This window comes from Mobula hypostoma, chromosome 10 (assembly GCF_963921235.1).
Source record: "Mobula hypostoma chromosome 10, sMobHyp1.1, whole genome shotgun sequence".
Taxonomy (NCBI): domain Eukaryota; kingdom Metazoa; phylum Chordata; class Chondrichthyes; order Myliobatiformes; family Myliobatidae; genus Mobula; species Mobula hypostoma.
Window position 1 is genome coordinate 26,509,869 of NC_086106.1, and position 16,976 is coordinate 26,526,844.

At 50.3% G+C, this 16,976-nt stretch overlaps 1 protein-coding gene across 2 annotated transcripts in view; it reads right to left on the minus strand.

Annotated features, from left to right (window-relative positions):
* Positions 1–7,792, minus strand: part of nfatc4 (nuclear factor of activated T cells 4) — a 31,393-nt gene extending 23,601 nt beyond the window's left edge. For both annotated transcript variants that reach the window (XM_063061293.1, XM_063061292.1), the window contains exons 1-2: positions 7,557–7,792; positions 1,280–2,306 (exon numbers count right to left, since the gene is read on the minus strand). In XM_063061293.1, coding sequence (XP_062917363.1) covers positions 1,280–2,306; positions 7,557–7,656 — 1,127 coding nt within the window. In that variant the 5' untranslated portion in view covers positions 7,657–7,792. The remainder of the gene's footprint in view (positions 1–1,279; positions 2,307–7,556) is intronic.
* Between the last annotated feature and the right edge of the window lie 9,184 nt (positions 7,793–16,976).

The following is a 16,976-nucleotide window of genomic DNA, read 5'->3' on the forward strand; positions in this document are numbered from 1 at the left end:
CCCCGGGGGGATATCTGTACACTGACCGGTGTCCCTCAGTCCCTCTCCCCCAGGGGAATATCTGTACACTGACCGGTGTCCCTCAGTCCCTCTCCCCCGGGGGGATATCTGTACACTGACCGGTGTCCCTCAGTCCCTCTCCCTCAGGGGGATATCTGTACACTGACTGGTGTCCCTCAGTCCCTCTCCCTCAGGGGGACATCTGTACACTGACTGGTGTCCCTCAGTCCCTCTCCCTCAGGGGGATATCTGTACACTGACTGGTGTCCCTCAGTCCCTCTCCCTCAGGGGGACATCTGTACACTGACCGGTGTCCCTCAGTCCCTTTCCCTCAGGGGGATATCTGTACACTGACCAGTGTCTTCCTTGAATGAATGAAAAGGAATTCCAGAAATTCACTTTCTGTCAAGAGAAGGAAGTTATGTCCTTTCCCATTGGGGATAATTGAAGATATTGTCAACCAGGAAGTCCCTTCAGTGGTATGGAGGCTTTTGGAGCGGATCCTTAGGGAGAGGATTTAATCGCATTTGAAAAAGCAGGGGCTAATTTGGAACACTTAGTGTGACTTTACGAGTGGGAGGTCACGTCTTATAAACTTGTGTGGAAGAGACTCTGGCTCTCTACCCCATGCTACTCGTAACCTTATTACTCTTTATCAGGTCCCTCCCCAGCCTCTGATGCTCCAGAGAAAATAACCCAAGCTCGTCCAACCTCCTTATGGTGAATGGTCTCCAACCCAGGCCTCGTTAGAGCCCTCCCCACCTCCAGAATGGCTGGGTTGCTCTGGACTGAGTGCCTAGCAAGCGGGCTGCCGTGCCCTGGGAGATGTCGAGGTTCCTGAGTGTCTCTGACGCTTCACTCATGGGTGTGGGGGGTGGTGACCCGTCACACTCCTGACTTGATGCCTCGGAGATGGTGGAGAGGCTTTGTGGAGTCAGGCAGTGAGGTTCTCACTGAGGGATTCCCAACTTCGGAGCTGCTCTCGTAGCCACGTTGTTGGCGTGGCCTGCTCCTGTTCCGTTCCTAGTCGGTGGTCGACCTGCCCCATGGCAATCTAACCCTTCCCTCCGACGTAGCTCACAACCCTCCCGCACGTGAAACAGGCTTCTCAGTAATACATAGGATGATCACCCATCATCAAGTTACCCTGGTTCCGTTTCCGGTCGGCAGTGACCCCCGCACCTGCCCCCGCATTGGACAGCTGGAGAAACTTAAGGTCCCTTAAGGCGGAGGACAGCCATGGCGAACCTGGATTTTCGCGGTGCCGGGATCTACTCACCGGAAGACGGGGCTGCGTCCCAGCATCCGCACCTCGCTGCCCCATCCGAAGGGCGCTGGAACGGCAAGGTACTCCATGGGCCAGGCCTCCTCGCGGGACGGGCGCCGCTGGGCGGAGGGTCCATCCGGCCTGGGCTGCTGGCTGGTGCGACGGGACTTGGTGGGTACCTGGGTACGGCTGGAGGATTCGGTCGGCGGTGAGGAGGGGCTGCTGCCCCGGGGAGAGGAGGAGGAGGAGGAATGGAGATTCTCGTTGCTGGAGCCCCCTCCCCAGCGTGAGTGTGGGGGCGAGGCGCCGGGCGCCTCCTCGCTCCTGGCGAGGCGCCTCTTGCCGGCCGGAGAACCGAGGGGGGGCCCGGGGGAGGGGCAGGGTGAGGAGGAGGAAGAAGAGGAGGGGGACAGGGAGGGACGGCAGCGGTGGGCGAGCGGGAGAGGTGATGGTGGGGTGGTGGGGGAAGCCAGCGAGGCCCGCCAGGCAGCCTCACTCAGCTCAGCCTCTGCCTCCTCAGAGAGGCGGGAGGCTGAGCCCCAGGAGGGCGGAGAGGGTGAGGCGGAGGGGGAGGGTGAAGGGGACGGTGAGGGCGAGCCGGAAGGGGACGGTGAGGCTGCATCAGGGAGCCAGCCCCGTGAGGCGGCGCTCAGGGCCCAGTCCCGGCAAGTGAAGGGATCCGGCGGGGGACGGAGGAGGTCTAGGGCCGCAGAGGGAGGTGGCGGGCCCCAGCCCCTGGCCCACGTCCCCGGAGGCGAACCCCCGCTCTCTTCCTCCGGCTCCCCTTCCCCCACTGCCAGGATAGGGGTGATCCGGATGGTGGGGCAGGCCACAAGCCGGCGGTTGCCAAGGGAAACCAGCCGGGCTGGCTGGCCTGGATAGGCCTCGGTTTCAGTTTCAAGCCGAGGCCCCCGACGGGGAGGTGGGGAGTGCACACCAGCCCGAGGTGGAGCGGGGATCCGGGAGAGGCTGATGGGGAGGGAGGAAGTGGGAAATGGGGGCTCAGCTCCATCTTTGCTTGTCTCTGGGAGTTCCAGATCTGTGGTAGGGAGAGGTAGAGAGAGAGAGAGAGAGAGAGAGAGAGATGGAGAGATAGAGAGAGAGGTAGAGGTAGAGAGAGAGAGAGGTAGAGAGAGAGGTAGAGATAGATAGAGAGAGATGGAGAGATAGAGAGATAGAAAGAGAGAGAGAGAGATGGAGAGATAGAGAGAGAGGTAGAGGTAGGTAGAGAGAGAGGTAGAGATAGATAGAGAGAGATAGAGAGAGAGGTAGAGGTTGAGAGAGAGAGAGGTAGAAAGAGAGAGAGAGGTAGAGAGAGAGAGGTAGAGGTAGAGAGAGAGGTAGAAAGAGAGAAAGAAAGAGGGAGACAGAGAGAGGAAGAGGAGAGAGAAAGAAAGAGAGAGAGGGATAGAGAGAGGTAGAGGCAGAGAGAGAGAAAGAAAGAAAGAAAGAGAGTGAGAGATTGAGAGAGAGGTAGGAAGAGAGAGAGAGGTCGAAAGAGAGAGAGGTAGAGGGAGAGGTAGAGGTAGAGGTAGAGAGAGGTAGAGAAATAAAAAGATGGGGTCAGTACAACTGTGAGATTCCCTCCTTCTCACAATACCAACACCCCCTCACTTCCACCACCACCCTCAACAGGACTGCCCACCCGATCTCGGAGACACACTGATGGTTGGATGGCCGGAGGTGTCGGACCGGTTCCCAGGGAAGAGGAGGAGGAAGAGTGGGAGCGGGGGCAAGAGTCAAATTGTTTTCTCAAGAGACGAACAAATGTGGGTAAGGGGTCCCCCCCTGGGGGGGGTGGGGAGAGGTGTGACTGAGCAACAGGAGCAGGGAAAGGTGGGACAGAGTGTTGTGCGGGTTGAGGGGTGGGGGAGAAAGGGATGAGATTGATCCTGTTTAGATGGGATTGGGAGCATCTTGGTTTTTAGAAGTGTGGAGGGGTGAGGGTTTCAGAGACTGCAGGGAAAAGAGGGAGGCGGGAGTGAACAAGGGTGAGAGGAGTGGAGTTGAGGAGGAAGACAGGGCATTGTGGAGAGGGGAGGGAAAGAGGATGAAGAGAGGAGTGGAGCAATGTGAGCGGAAGAGAGAACGAGCAAGGGGGTCTGTTAGGAAGAGAGGTATAGATAAGGGAGAACAAACAGCAGGGTGTGGAAGTGGGAGAGTGGGGAGAAAGGGGAGGGGAAAAGGAGAGGGTGAAGGGATGGAGAGGAGGGTTGGAGAGAAGGAGAGGAATGGACAGGTCATTGGGTGAAGGCAACCACTTTGCCCCGTCTCTGGAAAGAGCTGGGGAGGTCAGGGAGGAGAGTGACTATCATCCCATACTTGAGGCTCTGCCCGTTGGTGGAAGGGAGGGTGGAAAGCGTAATGAGGGGGCGCTTCCAGTAGTAGCACCCACCCCCAGGGATTCACCTCCCTCTTTGAGATGGGGTGGGGAAATGAATTTCTCCCTCCCTCTGTCCCTGGCTGACCATTTATCCTGAGACAGTAAACACCCCCCCCCCACCAAAACAGGGGGAGACCTTGTCTCCCACACACCCACCCTTTTGTGACCGGGAGAATTTTCAGTGGGATTTCTTGTTCTCCTGAACTGCAGGTCACAGTGAAATGCAAGGAGTCGAACACAGGGACCTCGGGGTGCAGGTACATGGTTCCCTGGCAGGGTGGTGAAAAGGGCATTTTCCAAGCTGGCCCTCATTAGCCAGTGCACTGAGTGGAGGAATTATCAGTGAGGCTGCATCTGGAATACTGGGTACTGTTTTAGTCGCCCTGCTGCAGGGAAGATGCCATTAAGCTGGAAAGAGTGCAGATCTGATTGAGAGTACAGGACTTGAGGGGTTGAGTTACGGCAAGAGGCCGAGCAGGATGGGACTGCGGATTGCCGGAGACTGTGGCCTTGTGGAAGTGAGGGGCGTAGATCAGGCGAACGGACACAGTGATTTTCCTCAGGGTTGTGGAATCGAGAACTAGAGGGCACAGGTTTAAGGGGACCTGCGGGGAAGGTCGCTGGTGTGGTGACAAGCGAAGAAGGCCATCTAACAGGGTCTCGATCACCTGGGGAAGTAGCCCAAGGAATAGTGGCTGGAACTTAACTCGGGCAAGTGCAGAGTGCTGGGTTTTGGTCAGGTAGACTTGCACAGTAAATGGCAGGGCCCCCGGGAGTGATGCACGAAACAGACAGCCAGAGGCCCAGGAACGTGGTGGCACAGATAGACAGGGTGGTGAAGATGATATTTGGCACGCTGGCCTCCGTCGGTCAGGGCGCTGAATACGGGAGTTGGGATGTCACGTTACAGCTTTACAGGACGTTGGTGAGACCACACCTAGAGTACTGTGTGCCGTCCAGCTGCAGGAAGGATGTCATTAAAAAGATTCACCAGGATATTGCTGGTTCTGGAGGGCCCGAGTTATCAGGAGAGACTGGATAGGCTGGGACTGTTTTCCCTGGAGTGGAGCAAACTGAGGGCTGGGGGGGGGGGGGTGAATAAAAACATGAGCGAAGATAAAGAAAATGACACTGCTTAGTTTTCCCAGGGTGGGGGAAAGCAAGAACCAGAGGGCACGGGTTTAAGGCGAGAGTGGGAAGAATTTGAAAGAGGGAGGTGGGTGTGTGGAACGAGCTGCCAGAGGAGGTGGTCGAGGAGGGGACGCTTGCAACTTTTAGAAAGACATTTGGACAGGGAAAGGAAAGGTTAAGAGGGACGTGGGCTAAGTGCGGGCAAACAGGACGAGCCCGGACCGGATGGGCCGAAGGGCCAGTTCTTGTGCTATGATTCTATTCGATGTGGAGTGTGCTTCACTTCGACACACGGCTCCCCCTCCCCCCATTGATCCCGACGGGGGGAGGCTGCGAGACTATTTAACAGGAAGGGATAGCCTAAGTGTTGAGTGGACCTGCAGGATGGGTGATCCAGGAGGGCAGGAGGGGCTAGAATTCACCCCCCCCCAATGATATGCAGGAGAGGGGGACCCTGAATCAGCAGAGTGCCTGGGCCCCGGGTATAAATAGCTAGTGGCAGAGGAACAGACACAGACTCCCCAAAGTGAAACCATCTGTGCTGCGGAGCCCTGTGGGGAAACAGTCGGTGCGATGCAGCACTTAACCCTCTCCCTCCCACACGCCTCTCCCCAGCCAGAGTTGGACGGCGAGCAACCGGCCCCTGTCGGAGAGGGTTAACCCTCTCCCACCCAGCTCTCTCCAGACACAGTCATATGCTGGGAGTCCGTCCCTGTCAGAGGCAGTTAACCCTCTCTTACCCGCCTCTCCCCAGCTACAGTCAGACGCCGGGAGTCTGTCTCTGTCTCTCTCTCTCCCATCCACCTCTCCCCAACTATAGTTGCCGACAGTCTGTCACTGTGCGACGGATTAACTCTCCTACCCCTTCCCTAGGCTATCTGGCCCTGTTAGAGGGAGAGGTTTAAAGGTGCTAGGGGTGGGGGGGGGGGGCTTCAGGGATAAATTGGAAGTCAGAGGGAAGGGGAAGGCGGATGAGGAGAGGGGTACGTTAGGCAGGGTGAAGGAGACAGAACGGGGGGAGGGTCCCAGTGAGTGCGTGGAGGGAGCAAAGTGTGGGTGGTGAGTGGGGAGTGGGACCACGACATCGGGCAATGTGGTGCAGGAGTGTCCATACATACTGCAGGATGACCGGGAGGGAGCTGCCACACACACGTGTGTGCTGATGTTTATGTCTATGTGTCAATGTGTGCATGTCTACATGTGTGTGATTGAACATGGGTGTGAGTGCACGCAGGTGTGTTTGTATCAGGATGCCAGTATATGGACGCTTATGTGTGTGTGTGTGTGTGTGTGTGTGTGAGAGAGAGAGAGAGAGTGCACATCTGAGTGTGATTATGTGTGTGAGAGAAAGCATACATGTTTATGTATTACTACTTGTGTCTAGTTTGAATCTGTGGGTGAGTGTGTGTGTGTCCGCATTTGAGTCTCTGAGTATGTGTGTGTGCGCGTGTTAGAGTCTGTGTATGTGGGTTGTATCTGATTCAGTGTGTGTGTGTGTGTGTGTGTGTGTGTTTGAGACTGTGCATGTGGGTTTGTATCTGATTCTGTGTGTGTGTGTGTGTGTGTGTGTTTGAGACTGTGTATGTGGGTTTGTATCTGATTCTGTGTGTGTGTGTGTGTGTGTGTGTGCGTTTAAGACTGTGTATGTGGGTTTGTATCTGATTCATTGTGTGTGTGTGTGTGTGTGTTTAAGACTTGTATGTGGGTTTGTATCTGATTCTGTGGGTGTGTGTGTGTGTGTGTGTTTGAGACTGTGTATGTGGGTTTGTATCTGATTCAGTGTGTGTGTGTGTGTGTGTGTGTGTGTGTGTGTGTGTGTTTGAGACTGTGTATGTGGATTTGTATCTGATTCAGTGGGTGTGTGTGTGTGTGTGTGTGTGTGTGTAAGACTGTGTATGTGGGTTTGTATCTGATTCAGTGTGTGTGTGTGTGTGTGTGTGTGTGCATTTCAGACTGTGTATGTGGGTTTGTATCTGATTCATTGTGTGTGTGTGTGTGTGTGTGTTTAAGACTTGTATGTGGGTTTGTATCTGATTCTGTGTGTGTGTGTGTGTGTGTGTGTGTGTTTGAGACTGTGTATGTGGGTTTGTATCTGATTCAGTGTATGTGTGTGTGTGTGTGTGTGTGTTTGAGACTGTGTATGTGGATTTGTATCTGATTCAGTGGGTATGTGTGTGTGTGTGTGTGTGTGTAAGACTGTGTATGTGGGTTTGTATCTGATTCAGTGTGTGTGTGTGTGTGTGTGTGTGTTTGAGACTATGTATGTGGGTTTGTATCTGATTCAGTGTGTGTGTTTGCATTTAAGACTGTGTATGTGGGTTTGTATCTGATTCTGTGTGTGTGTGTGTGTGTTTGAGACTGTGTATGTGGGTTTGTATCTGATTCATTGTGTGTGTGTGTGTGTGTGTGTGTGTGTGTGTGTGTGTGTGTGTTTAAGACTGTGTATGTGGGTTTGTATCTGATTCTGTGGGGGTGTGTGTGTGTGTGTTTGAGACTGTGTATGTGGGTTTGTATCTGATTCAATGTGTGTGTGTGTGTGTGTTTAAGACTGTGCATGTGGGTTTGTATCTGATTCAATGTGTGTGTGTGTGTGTTTGAGTCTGTGTATGTGGGTTTGTATCTGATTCAATGCGTGTGTGTGTGTGTGTGGGTTTGTATCTGATTCAATGTGTGTGTGTGTGTGTGTGTTTGAGACTGTGTATGTGGGTTTGTATCTGATTCAGTGTATGTGTGTGTGTGTGTGTGTGTGTGTGTACCCCACCCCATCCCACAAACCTGAGCTCCCCATCAGTACGGTTTGTCCCGTCTCCAGCTCCTCCCCAAACGTCAGACCGAAGTCCAGCTCCTCTCCCTCCTGGTAACTGGACGCCCTCATCCCCGTGTCAGTGAGATACAGATCCTGCTGATCGGTGGGTGACACAAACCGCTGGCTGGGGCGTTGAGGCAGGAGACCCTCTGCAGTAGACCCAGCGGCCCCACCTCGTCTCCAGAAAACTTCTACAAAAGTTCGGACAAAACTTTCTACTTATGGATCTGCGTGTCTGGGACCTCCCGCCTCCCACCCCCTGTTTCCCATTGGTCCAGTAACTTTGACAGAGCCCCAAGAGAGAGCGCAAGGCACACCAGTTCCATATTCGGAGGAGGGGGTTGGGGTTGACGTGACTCTTTAAAGAGACAGAGTTTGACCAAGTGGGGACACACGCAGTGACAGGGTGCTGGGGAGAGGGGTCACTGAGGGACGGTGTGAGGGAGCTGGGTTATCGTCAGTGGGGATACAGTCAGTGACACAGGGTGCTGGGGGAGAGGGGTCACTGAGGGACGGTGTGAGGGAGCTGGGTTAACATCAGTGGGGATACAGTCAGTGACACAGGGCGCTGGGGGAGAGGGGTTATTGAGGGACGGTGTGAGGGAGCTGGGTTAACGTCAGTGGGGATACAGTCAGTGACACAGGGTGCTGGGGGAGAGGGGTCACTGAGGGACAGTGTGAGGGAGCGGGATTGTCCTCAGTGGGGATATAGTCAGTGACACAGGGCTGGGGGAGAGGGGTCACTGAGGGACGGTGTGAAGGAGCTGGGTTATCGTCAGTGGGGAGACAGTCAGTGACACAGGGTGCTGGGGGAGAGGGGTCACTGAGGGACGGTGTGAGGGTTATTGTCAGTGAGGATACAGTCAGTGACACAGGGTGCTGGGGGAGAGGGGTCACTGAGGGACGGTGTGAAGGAGCTGGGTTATCGTCAGTGGGGATACAGTCAGTGACGCAGGGTGCTGGGGGAGAGGGGTCACTGAGGGATGGTGTGAGGGTTATTGTCAGTGGGGATACAGTCAGTGACACAGGGTGCTGGGGGAGATGGGTCACTGAGGGACGGTGTGAGGGAGCTGGGTTATTGTCAGTGGGGATATAGTCAGTGACACAGGGCTGGGGGAGAGGGGTCACTGAGGGATGGTGTGAGGGAGTTGGGTTAACGTCAGTGGGGATACAGTCAGTGACACAGGGTGCTGGGGGAGAGGGGTCACTGAGGGACGGTGTGAGGGAGCGGGATTATCGTCAGTGGGGATACAGTCAGTGACACAGGGTGCTGGGGGAGAGGGGTCACTGGGGGACGGTGTGAGGGTTATTGTCAGTGGGGATACAGTCAGTGACACAGGGTGCTGGGAGAGAGGGGTCACTGAGGGACGGTGTGAGGGAGCGGGATTATCGTCAGTGGGGATACAGTCAGTGACACAGGGTGCTGGGGGAGAGGGGTCACTGAGGGACGGTGTGAGGGAGCTGGGTTATCAATGGGGTTACAATCAGTGATTTAGGATGCTGGAATTAGCTTTGAGAATCTCTGCGGTACAGTCTCCAATCTCGGTACCTCTTACCACAGCTCTCTAAAGGGAACAAAGTATGCTCAGGATTCTGGGGTTAGTCTCTACCACAAGCTGTAGTGGGTGAGTGGCGAGGAACTGTTGTTCAGAGGTACCTGCTGACGCTTCCTCACACCCTGCCACAAAGCTGAGCTGTTTTATGACCAGGCTGTGAAGTGCACATGCACACCCATCTGAATGCTCTCCCCTCCCCACTCGCCATCGCACAGCCGCACTCTTCATCTTTCGCTGCTGCTCGTTCTTATCACAATAATGCCCGTGTCTTTACTCTGTTCCACATAAATATGCAGCTCCATTTTGTGTCAACCCGTTCATCTTTGGGATAAGTCACTCAGGAAATTCCTCTCCGCGCCTTGGGCCGCAACTTTGCCGTTTCTTTAGCTTTTATCTGTTTTATGAATCCGAGTCGCTCGCTCGACGATCAACCCAGCACGGATGGAAAGCGTGCACAGAGCCGGCCGGATTGGAAGCTAGGACACTCGTTCCGAAGTACCACTGTACCACTGCACCACCAGCATGGGAACTGGTGCTAATATTACCTTGTGACTGTTTGCGCGGGATCGTGACTAAACGTGCTGTGTGTGACTAGAATGACTGTGTTTTGCACCTCGCCCCCAGAGGAATGGCATTTTGTTGAGCTGGATGTGTGCGGCTGAGTGGTAATAAACCTGGATTTGAGATTGGGGAGCTGGAGTCTGAGGGGGAGGTTTGGCCTTGGGCAGGGTGTACACGTACTGTACAGGAAGTTTGTGGAGGTGGCGGCTGAGAGAGAGCAGAGGAGACTCGCCAGGATGTGGCCTTGGAATAGAGAGCTGTGGTTATTAGGAGGGGTTATCCTCACTGAAATGCAGGAGGCTCGGGGGTGATCTGACCAAGGACTGTAAAATTAGGAGAGGCGTAGATCGCATAGTCAGAGTTTTCTTTCACTAGTGTGGGGGAGTCTAATGTTTGCTAATGTAGACAAGATCAGGAAGATCAAATTGCAAGGGCAGAGCAAAACACGGTCTGTAAAAGTGTGAAGTGATTCACTTGGGAAGGTCAAATTTGAAGGGTTAATGGCAGGGTCCTTAGAATATGGAGGAACAGAGGGATCTTGGGGTCCATGTCCACAGATCCCTCAAAGCTGCTGTGCAAGTTGATAGGGTTGTTATGAAGCCATACAGTGTGCTGGCCTTTACTAGTCAGGGGACTGAGTTCAAGAACACGAGGTAATGTAGCATTATAAAACTCTGATTAGAACACACTTGGGATTTTGTGTTCAGTTCTGGTTGCCTCATTATGGACAATAGACAATAGGTGCAGGAGTAGGCCATTCAGCCCTTCGAGCCTGCCCCACCATTCACTGTGATCATGGCTGATCATCCACAATCAGTACCCCGTTCCTGCCTTCTCGCCATATCCCTTGACTCCGCTATCTTTAAGAGCTCTATCTAACTCTTTCTTGAAAGCATCCAGAGAATTGGCCTCCACTGCCTTCTGAGGCAGAGCATTCCACAGATCCACAACTTTCTGGGTGAGAAAGTTTTTCCTCAACTCCGTTCTAAATGGCCTACCCCTTATTATAGGAAGGATGTGCAAGCTTTAGAGAGGATGCAGACGAGATTTACCATTAGAGAGCACATCTTATAATGAAAGGTGGAGCAATCTTGGGCTTTTCTCTTTGCAGTGGAAGAGGATGAGAGGGGACTTGATAGAAATAGATAGGAGTTGATAAAAACATGGAAAGAGTATACAGCCAGTGACTTTTTCCCAGGGTGGAAATGGCTAATACCTGGTTTTAAAGTGAGCGGAAGAAAGTACAGAGGGGATGTCAGAGGCAGATCGTTTTGCAGAGAGTTATGGGTGCATGGAATGTAGGTACATTAGGGCCACTTTAGGAGAGTCTTAGATAGGAACATGGATGATAGAAAGTTGGAGGGTTACACAGACGGAAGCACTAGATTGTTTTTGGTGTGGACTTAAATGTCAGCACAACGTTGTGGGCCTCAGGGCCTGTACTGTGCTGTGCTGTTCTATGTCAACAGTGTTGATGTACAGAGGGATCTTGGGATACAAGGCTCTAGCCCTCTGAACCATGGTCAATATGATGGCAGAGAAGGAAACAGCATGTCATCCTTCATTGGACAAGGAACTGTGTTCAAGACGCAGAAAGTTATGTTACAGCTTTTTAAAACTCTGGTTAGTCCGCATCTGGTTGCCCCATTACAGGAAAGCTGTGGGGACTTTTGAGAGGGCGCAGAAGAGGTTCACCAGGATTAGAGAGTATCACCTGTAAGGAGATGTTGATTAAAACTCTGGAACAACAGAAGCTGAAGTGAGACCTGATGGAAGCTTATAAACTTAGGAGAGGCGTTGCTAGGGTAGTTAGCTGTTATCGACTTCCTAGGGTGGAAGACAAAGTCGAAGTCAATTCATTATCAAAGTATGTCACCATGTACGAGATTGAGATTCCGTTCTTGCAGGCATTTATAGGCAAATACAGTAGAATTTGTGAAAAGCTACACATTAATAAAGCCTGGTTGACAAAAGAAGACAAATTGTGTAAATAAATAAACAAATTATACTGAGAACTCTGTACTGCCTGAGAACTGCCAAATATGCATTTGATGTGAGCAGGGTGGTGCGGGTTGGAGAAGTTCAAAGGAATGTGTGGGGCAGCTTTGATATTCACACAGAGTTGTGGGTGCCTGAATGCTCTGTCAGTGCGGGCTGCCGTGATGCCTGGCTTCGCGCCTGCGGTCTCGCACCGTTTGCTCGGCTTTGCGATGATCTGAGGCTGTTGCCTGCGGCAGCTGCAGTGATGCCTGGCTTTGGGTCTTTCGCAAATCTCTAGTTCTGAAGCTACTTGCTTACTTTTACTGTTCGCACGATTTTTTCCCCCTCTCTCTGTTGATGGTCTTTTTTAAAATGGGCTCCTGGGTGGCGTCTTTGCTTTGGGGCTGCTTGTAAGGAAACAAATCTCAAGGTTGTTTAATGTATAGGTACTTCGACAATAAACCTACTTTCAATTTTGAACTTTGATGGAGACTGATGCAATAGAGACATTTGTTGTTGGACAGAAACATGAATATGCAAAGAACCCTGTGTAGGCAGGTGGGATAAGGTGTCATTGACTGAATTCACAGAACATCATGGGCTGAAGAGCGTGTTGCTGTTCTCTGTTCAATGTTCTACCCTGGTGAACCTCCTCTGCACCCTCTCCAAAGCCCCCGTCATCTAATGGAGCGACGAGAACCACACACAATACTCCAAACAAGGTCTAACACTTGCAGCTGTATAATATTTTATAAAGCATTGTACAAGCCGCAGGCGAGACCACACTTGGAGTGTTCTGCGCCAGTCTGGTCATCCAGCTATAGATAGGGTGTCGCCAAGCTGGTAAGGGTGCAGAAAAGATTCATGAGGATGCTACCAGGGCTGGAGGACTTAGGTTATAAGGACAGACTCAGACTGTTTGCCCAGGAGCGAAGCAGACTGAAGGGTGACCTGATAGAGATTTATCAAATCACGAGGGGGCATCGATAAAGTGGATACTCACTGTCTTTTCCCCAAGGTAAGGGAGTCTAGAGCCACAGGCTTAAGGTGAGAGGATAAAGATTTAAAGGGGACCTGAGGGGTGAGATTTTCACACAAAGGGTGGTAGGGTGTGCAATAAGCTGCCAGAGGAAGTGGTAAAGGTGGGGACAATTACTATATTTAAAAGACACTTGGACCAATACATGGATAGGAAAGATATAGAGGGACTTTGGCCACCAGATTGATTCCTGGGATGGCAGGACTTTCATATGATGAAAGACTGGATCGACTAGGCTTATACTCGCTGGAATTTAGAAGATTGAGGGGGAATCTTATTGAAATGTATAAAATCCTAAAGGGATTGGACAGGCTAGATGCAGGAAGATTGTTCCCGATGTTGGGGAAGTCCAGAACGAGGGGTCACAATTTAAGGATAAAGGGAAAGCCTTTTAGGACCGAGATGAGGAAAAACTTCTTCACACAGAGAGTGGTGAATCTGTGGAATTCTCTGCCACAGGAAACAGTTGAGGCCAGTTCATTGGCTATATTTAAGAGGGAGTTAGATATGGGCCTTGTGGCTAAAGGGATCAGGGGGTATGGAGAGAAGGCTGGTACAGGGTTCTGAGTTGGATGATCAGCCATGATTGTACTGTAAGGTGGTGCAGGCTCGAAGGGCCGAATGGCCTACTCCTGCACCTATTTTCTATGTAAACACAGGAAGTCACTTTGGAAGGCATAGATGGGGGCAGATTTTACAATTAGTCAATACTTCCTCTATCTGTGCTAAACATTCCCTAATTCAATTTAAAGTTGTTCATAGAGCACATATGTCCAAAGATAAGTTAGCGCGCTTTTATTCTCATATTAATCCTTTTTGTGATAGATGTCCAGGGCAGATAACCTCTTTAACTCATATGTTTTGGTCTTGCCCTACTTTGGAAACTTTTTGGAGAGTCATTTTTAATATTATCTCTAAGGTATTGAATATAGATATCTCTCCTCACCCTATTACTGCTATCTTTGGACTACCTAAAATTTCCAGTAATCTCTCCCCTTCAGCCCGTAGAATGATTGCATTTCTTACTTTAATGGCGAAAAGATGTATCTTACAACATTGGAAAGAGCTTAATGCTCCAACTACCTTTTTTTGGTTTTCTCAGACGATTTTATGTTTGAATCTGGATAAATTAGAAGCAATCTTTATGATTCCTCACTTAAATTTGAACAGACTTGGAGATCTTTTATTCAATATTTTCATTTAATGTAATATATACCCTTCTTGTTTTTTTTTACTGTTTTTAATGGAGGTCGGGATTGAGGACGTGATTTTAAGTTTAACTCTGTTTGGTTTCAAGTTAGCCCATTGCTTTGCTTTGCTTTTAGTTAGTTGCACGGTGGTTTTTTTTGGGGTTTTTTTTTTCCTTTTCTCTATTGATATATATATAAAATTAGTATACTATTATGTTACCTTGGTATGTTATGTTTAAATTACATTGTTTGTAGTATTTTTTTTGTATTAATATCTTCTGTAATTTTATTATATTCTAACAGTGTATTAGTGTCTATATGGCTTACCTTTTTGTATACTTATTTAATAAAACGATTTAAAAAGAAAGGAAGGCATAGATGATTTGGACAGAATGGTCCGTTCCATGCTGTACAGTTCTCTGATTTTGTCAGGGAGGCAATGGGAGTAGAGGGGAGGGTTGGAGGACGAGGGAAGGGGAGCAGAGCAGAACAGAGGGGATGGGAGGAGAGAGAGTTGGAGGCACATGGTAACATAGGCTGAAGTCCTATTTTCCCCTGAAGGGGAAATCTTGCCTGAAAAATCTGTTGGAATTCCTTGAGGAAATAACAGGCAGGAATGAGAAAGCAGAGTCAGTGAATGTTGAACTTTCAGAAGGTCTTTGACAAGGTGTTGCACATGAGGCTGCTAAACAAGATAAGAATGCATGGTATTACAGGAGAGATACTAGCATGGACAGAGCATTGGCTGATTGGCAGGAGGCAAAGAAATAAAGGGGGTCTTTTCTAGCTAGCTGCTGGTGACTATTGGTGTTCCACAGGGGTTGGTGTTGGGACCACTCCTTTTCATGTTATATGTCAGAATCAGAATCAGGTTTATTATCATGTGTCATGAAACTTGTTAACTTAGCAGCAGCAGTTCAATGCAATACGTAATACAGAAGACGAAGAAAAAAATTAAAAATAATAATTAAGTAGATCAACTACAGTATAAGTATATTGAATAGATTAAAAATCGTGCAAAAAAACAGAAATAATACATACTAAAAAAAGTGAGGTAATTTTCATGGGTTCAATATCCATTTAGGACTCGGATGGCAGAGGGGAAGCTGTTCCTGAATCGCTGAGTGTGAGCCTTCGGGCTTCTGTACGTCCCACTGATGGTAAAAGTGAGAAAAGGGAACGGTCTGGGTGCTGGGTGTCCTTAATAATGGACGCTGCCTTTCTGAGACACCGCTCCCTGAAGATGTCCTGGGTACTTTGTAGGCTAGTACCCAAGATGGAGCCGACTAAATTTAATGATATGGATGATGTAATTGGTGGCTTTGTGGCCAAGTTCAGACCATAAGACCATAAGACCAGAATTAGGATAATCAGCCCATCAAGTCTGCTCTGGCATTCCATCATGGCTGGTCCTGGATCCCTAAGTTTGTGGATGATATAAAGATAGGTGAAGAGATGGGTAGTGATGAGGAAGTAGGAAGTCTGAAGAAGGTCTTGGACAGATTAGGAGAAAGGGAAAAGAAGATGCAGATGAAATACAATGTAGGGAATGTCGTGTACCAATACACCTTAGTAGAAAGAATAAAGCATGGACTATTTTCTAAACAAGGAGCAAATGAAGAAATCAGAGATGAAAGGGACTTGGGAGTCCTCTTGCAGGATTCCCTGAAGGTTATCAGAATCTTTGGCAAGGAAGGCCAAGTGCAATGTTAGCATTCATTTCGAACGGACTAGAATGTAAAAGCAGGGATGCAATGCTGAGGATTTATAAGGCACTGTAAATTGAAAGCAGTAATGGGCCCCTTATCTAAAGAACGTTTGTGCTGGCATTGGGGATGATCCGCAGAAGATTCAGGGGAATAATGCTGGGAATGAAAGGGTAATGTATGAGGAGCACTTAATGGCTTTGGGCCTGTACTTCGGAATTCGGAAAAATGAGGTGAGATCTCATTGAAAGTTATTGAATATTGAAAGGCCTGGATAGAGTGGATGTGGGCAGAGGATGTTTTCAACAGTGGAGGATTCTGAGACCAGAGTGGACAGCCTCAGAATACAAAGGCAGCTCTTTAGACTAGAGATGAGGAGGAATTTAGTTAGCCAGAGGGTAGTGAATTGTGGGATTCATTACCACAGAGAGCTGTGGTGGCTAAGTCATTGGGTAGATTTAAAGTGGAGGTTGATAGATTCTTGATTAGTAAAGGCATCAAGGCTTGTGGAGTGAAGGCAGGAGAATGGGGTTGACAGGGATAATAAATCAGCCATGATGAAATAGCAGAGCAGACTTGACAGCCAAATGCCCTAATTTTCTTCCTAAGCCTTATGGTCCTACGGGAGGGGCTGGGAAGAGGGTGGAGAGGGGACAGGCAAGGAACTTTTGTGATGATGCTAGCAGAGCGCCAGGAGTAGCAGATGGTTCGAGCCATGTGGGTCTGTGCTGGGCTGGAGCGTGCTGCTGTGCCGGCCATCTGGCCCACGGCGGGGCTGTGAGAGACGGGAAGGGGCCGAGCTGGTGGGGGGCAGCGGCTTCTGGCACAGGCACAGAGGGCTGGAGATCCAGCAGGTAGCTGGAGACTTGTGTGTGTGTGTGTGTCCATACGTGAGAAAGTGTATGTATGTGTGTGCCCATATGTGCGTGTATGTGTGTCTGTACACAGACATGCGTGTGTGTGTGGCTATGTATATGTATTGAGCATATGTCAGTGTGTGATTATGATCTGTGTGCTTGTGTGTGTGTCAGTGTGAGTATGAATACGTGCCTTCATGTGTAACTGGGTGTACGAGTGTGTGTGTGTGTGTGTGTGTGTGTGTGTGTGTGTGTGTTCCCACACACTGTGAGAGAGAATGCGAGTGTTTGACAGCCTGCCTCTCTCTCAGGGGCTCAGACAGGTGGTCGGAGGATTACACCGCTTGCTGCTGCCTCAGAGTTCCGGACATTATTCCCTCACACCCAGTGAAACTGGAGAACAAACTGATATTTATAGATCAACCCTACCTCAGAAACATGACAGTAGAATGTGGACAGATTCTGCGTCTAACCCTGGCCTTGCAATTGTCTAGAGGGAG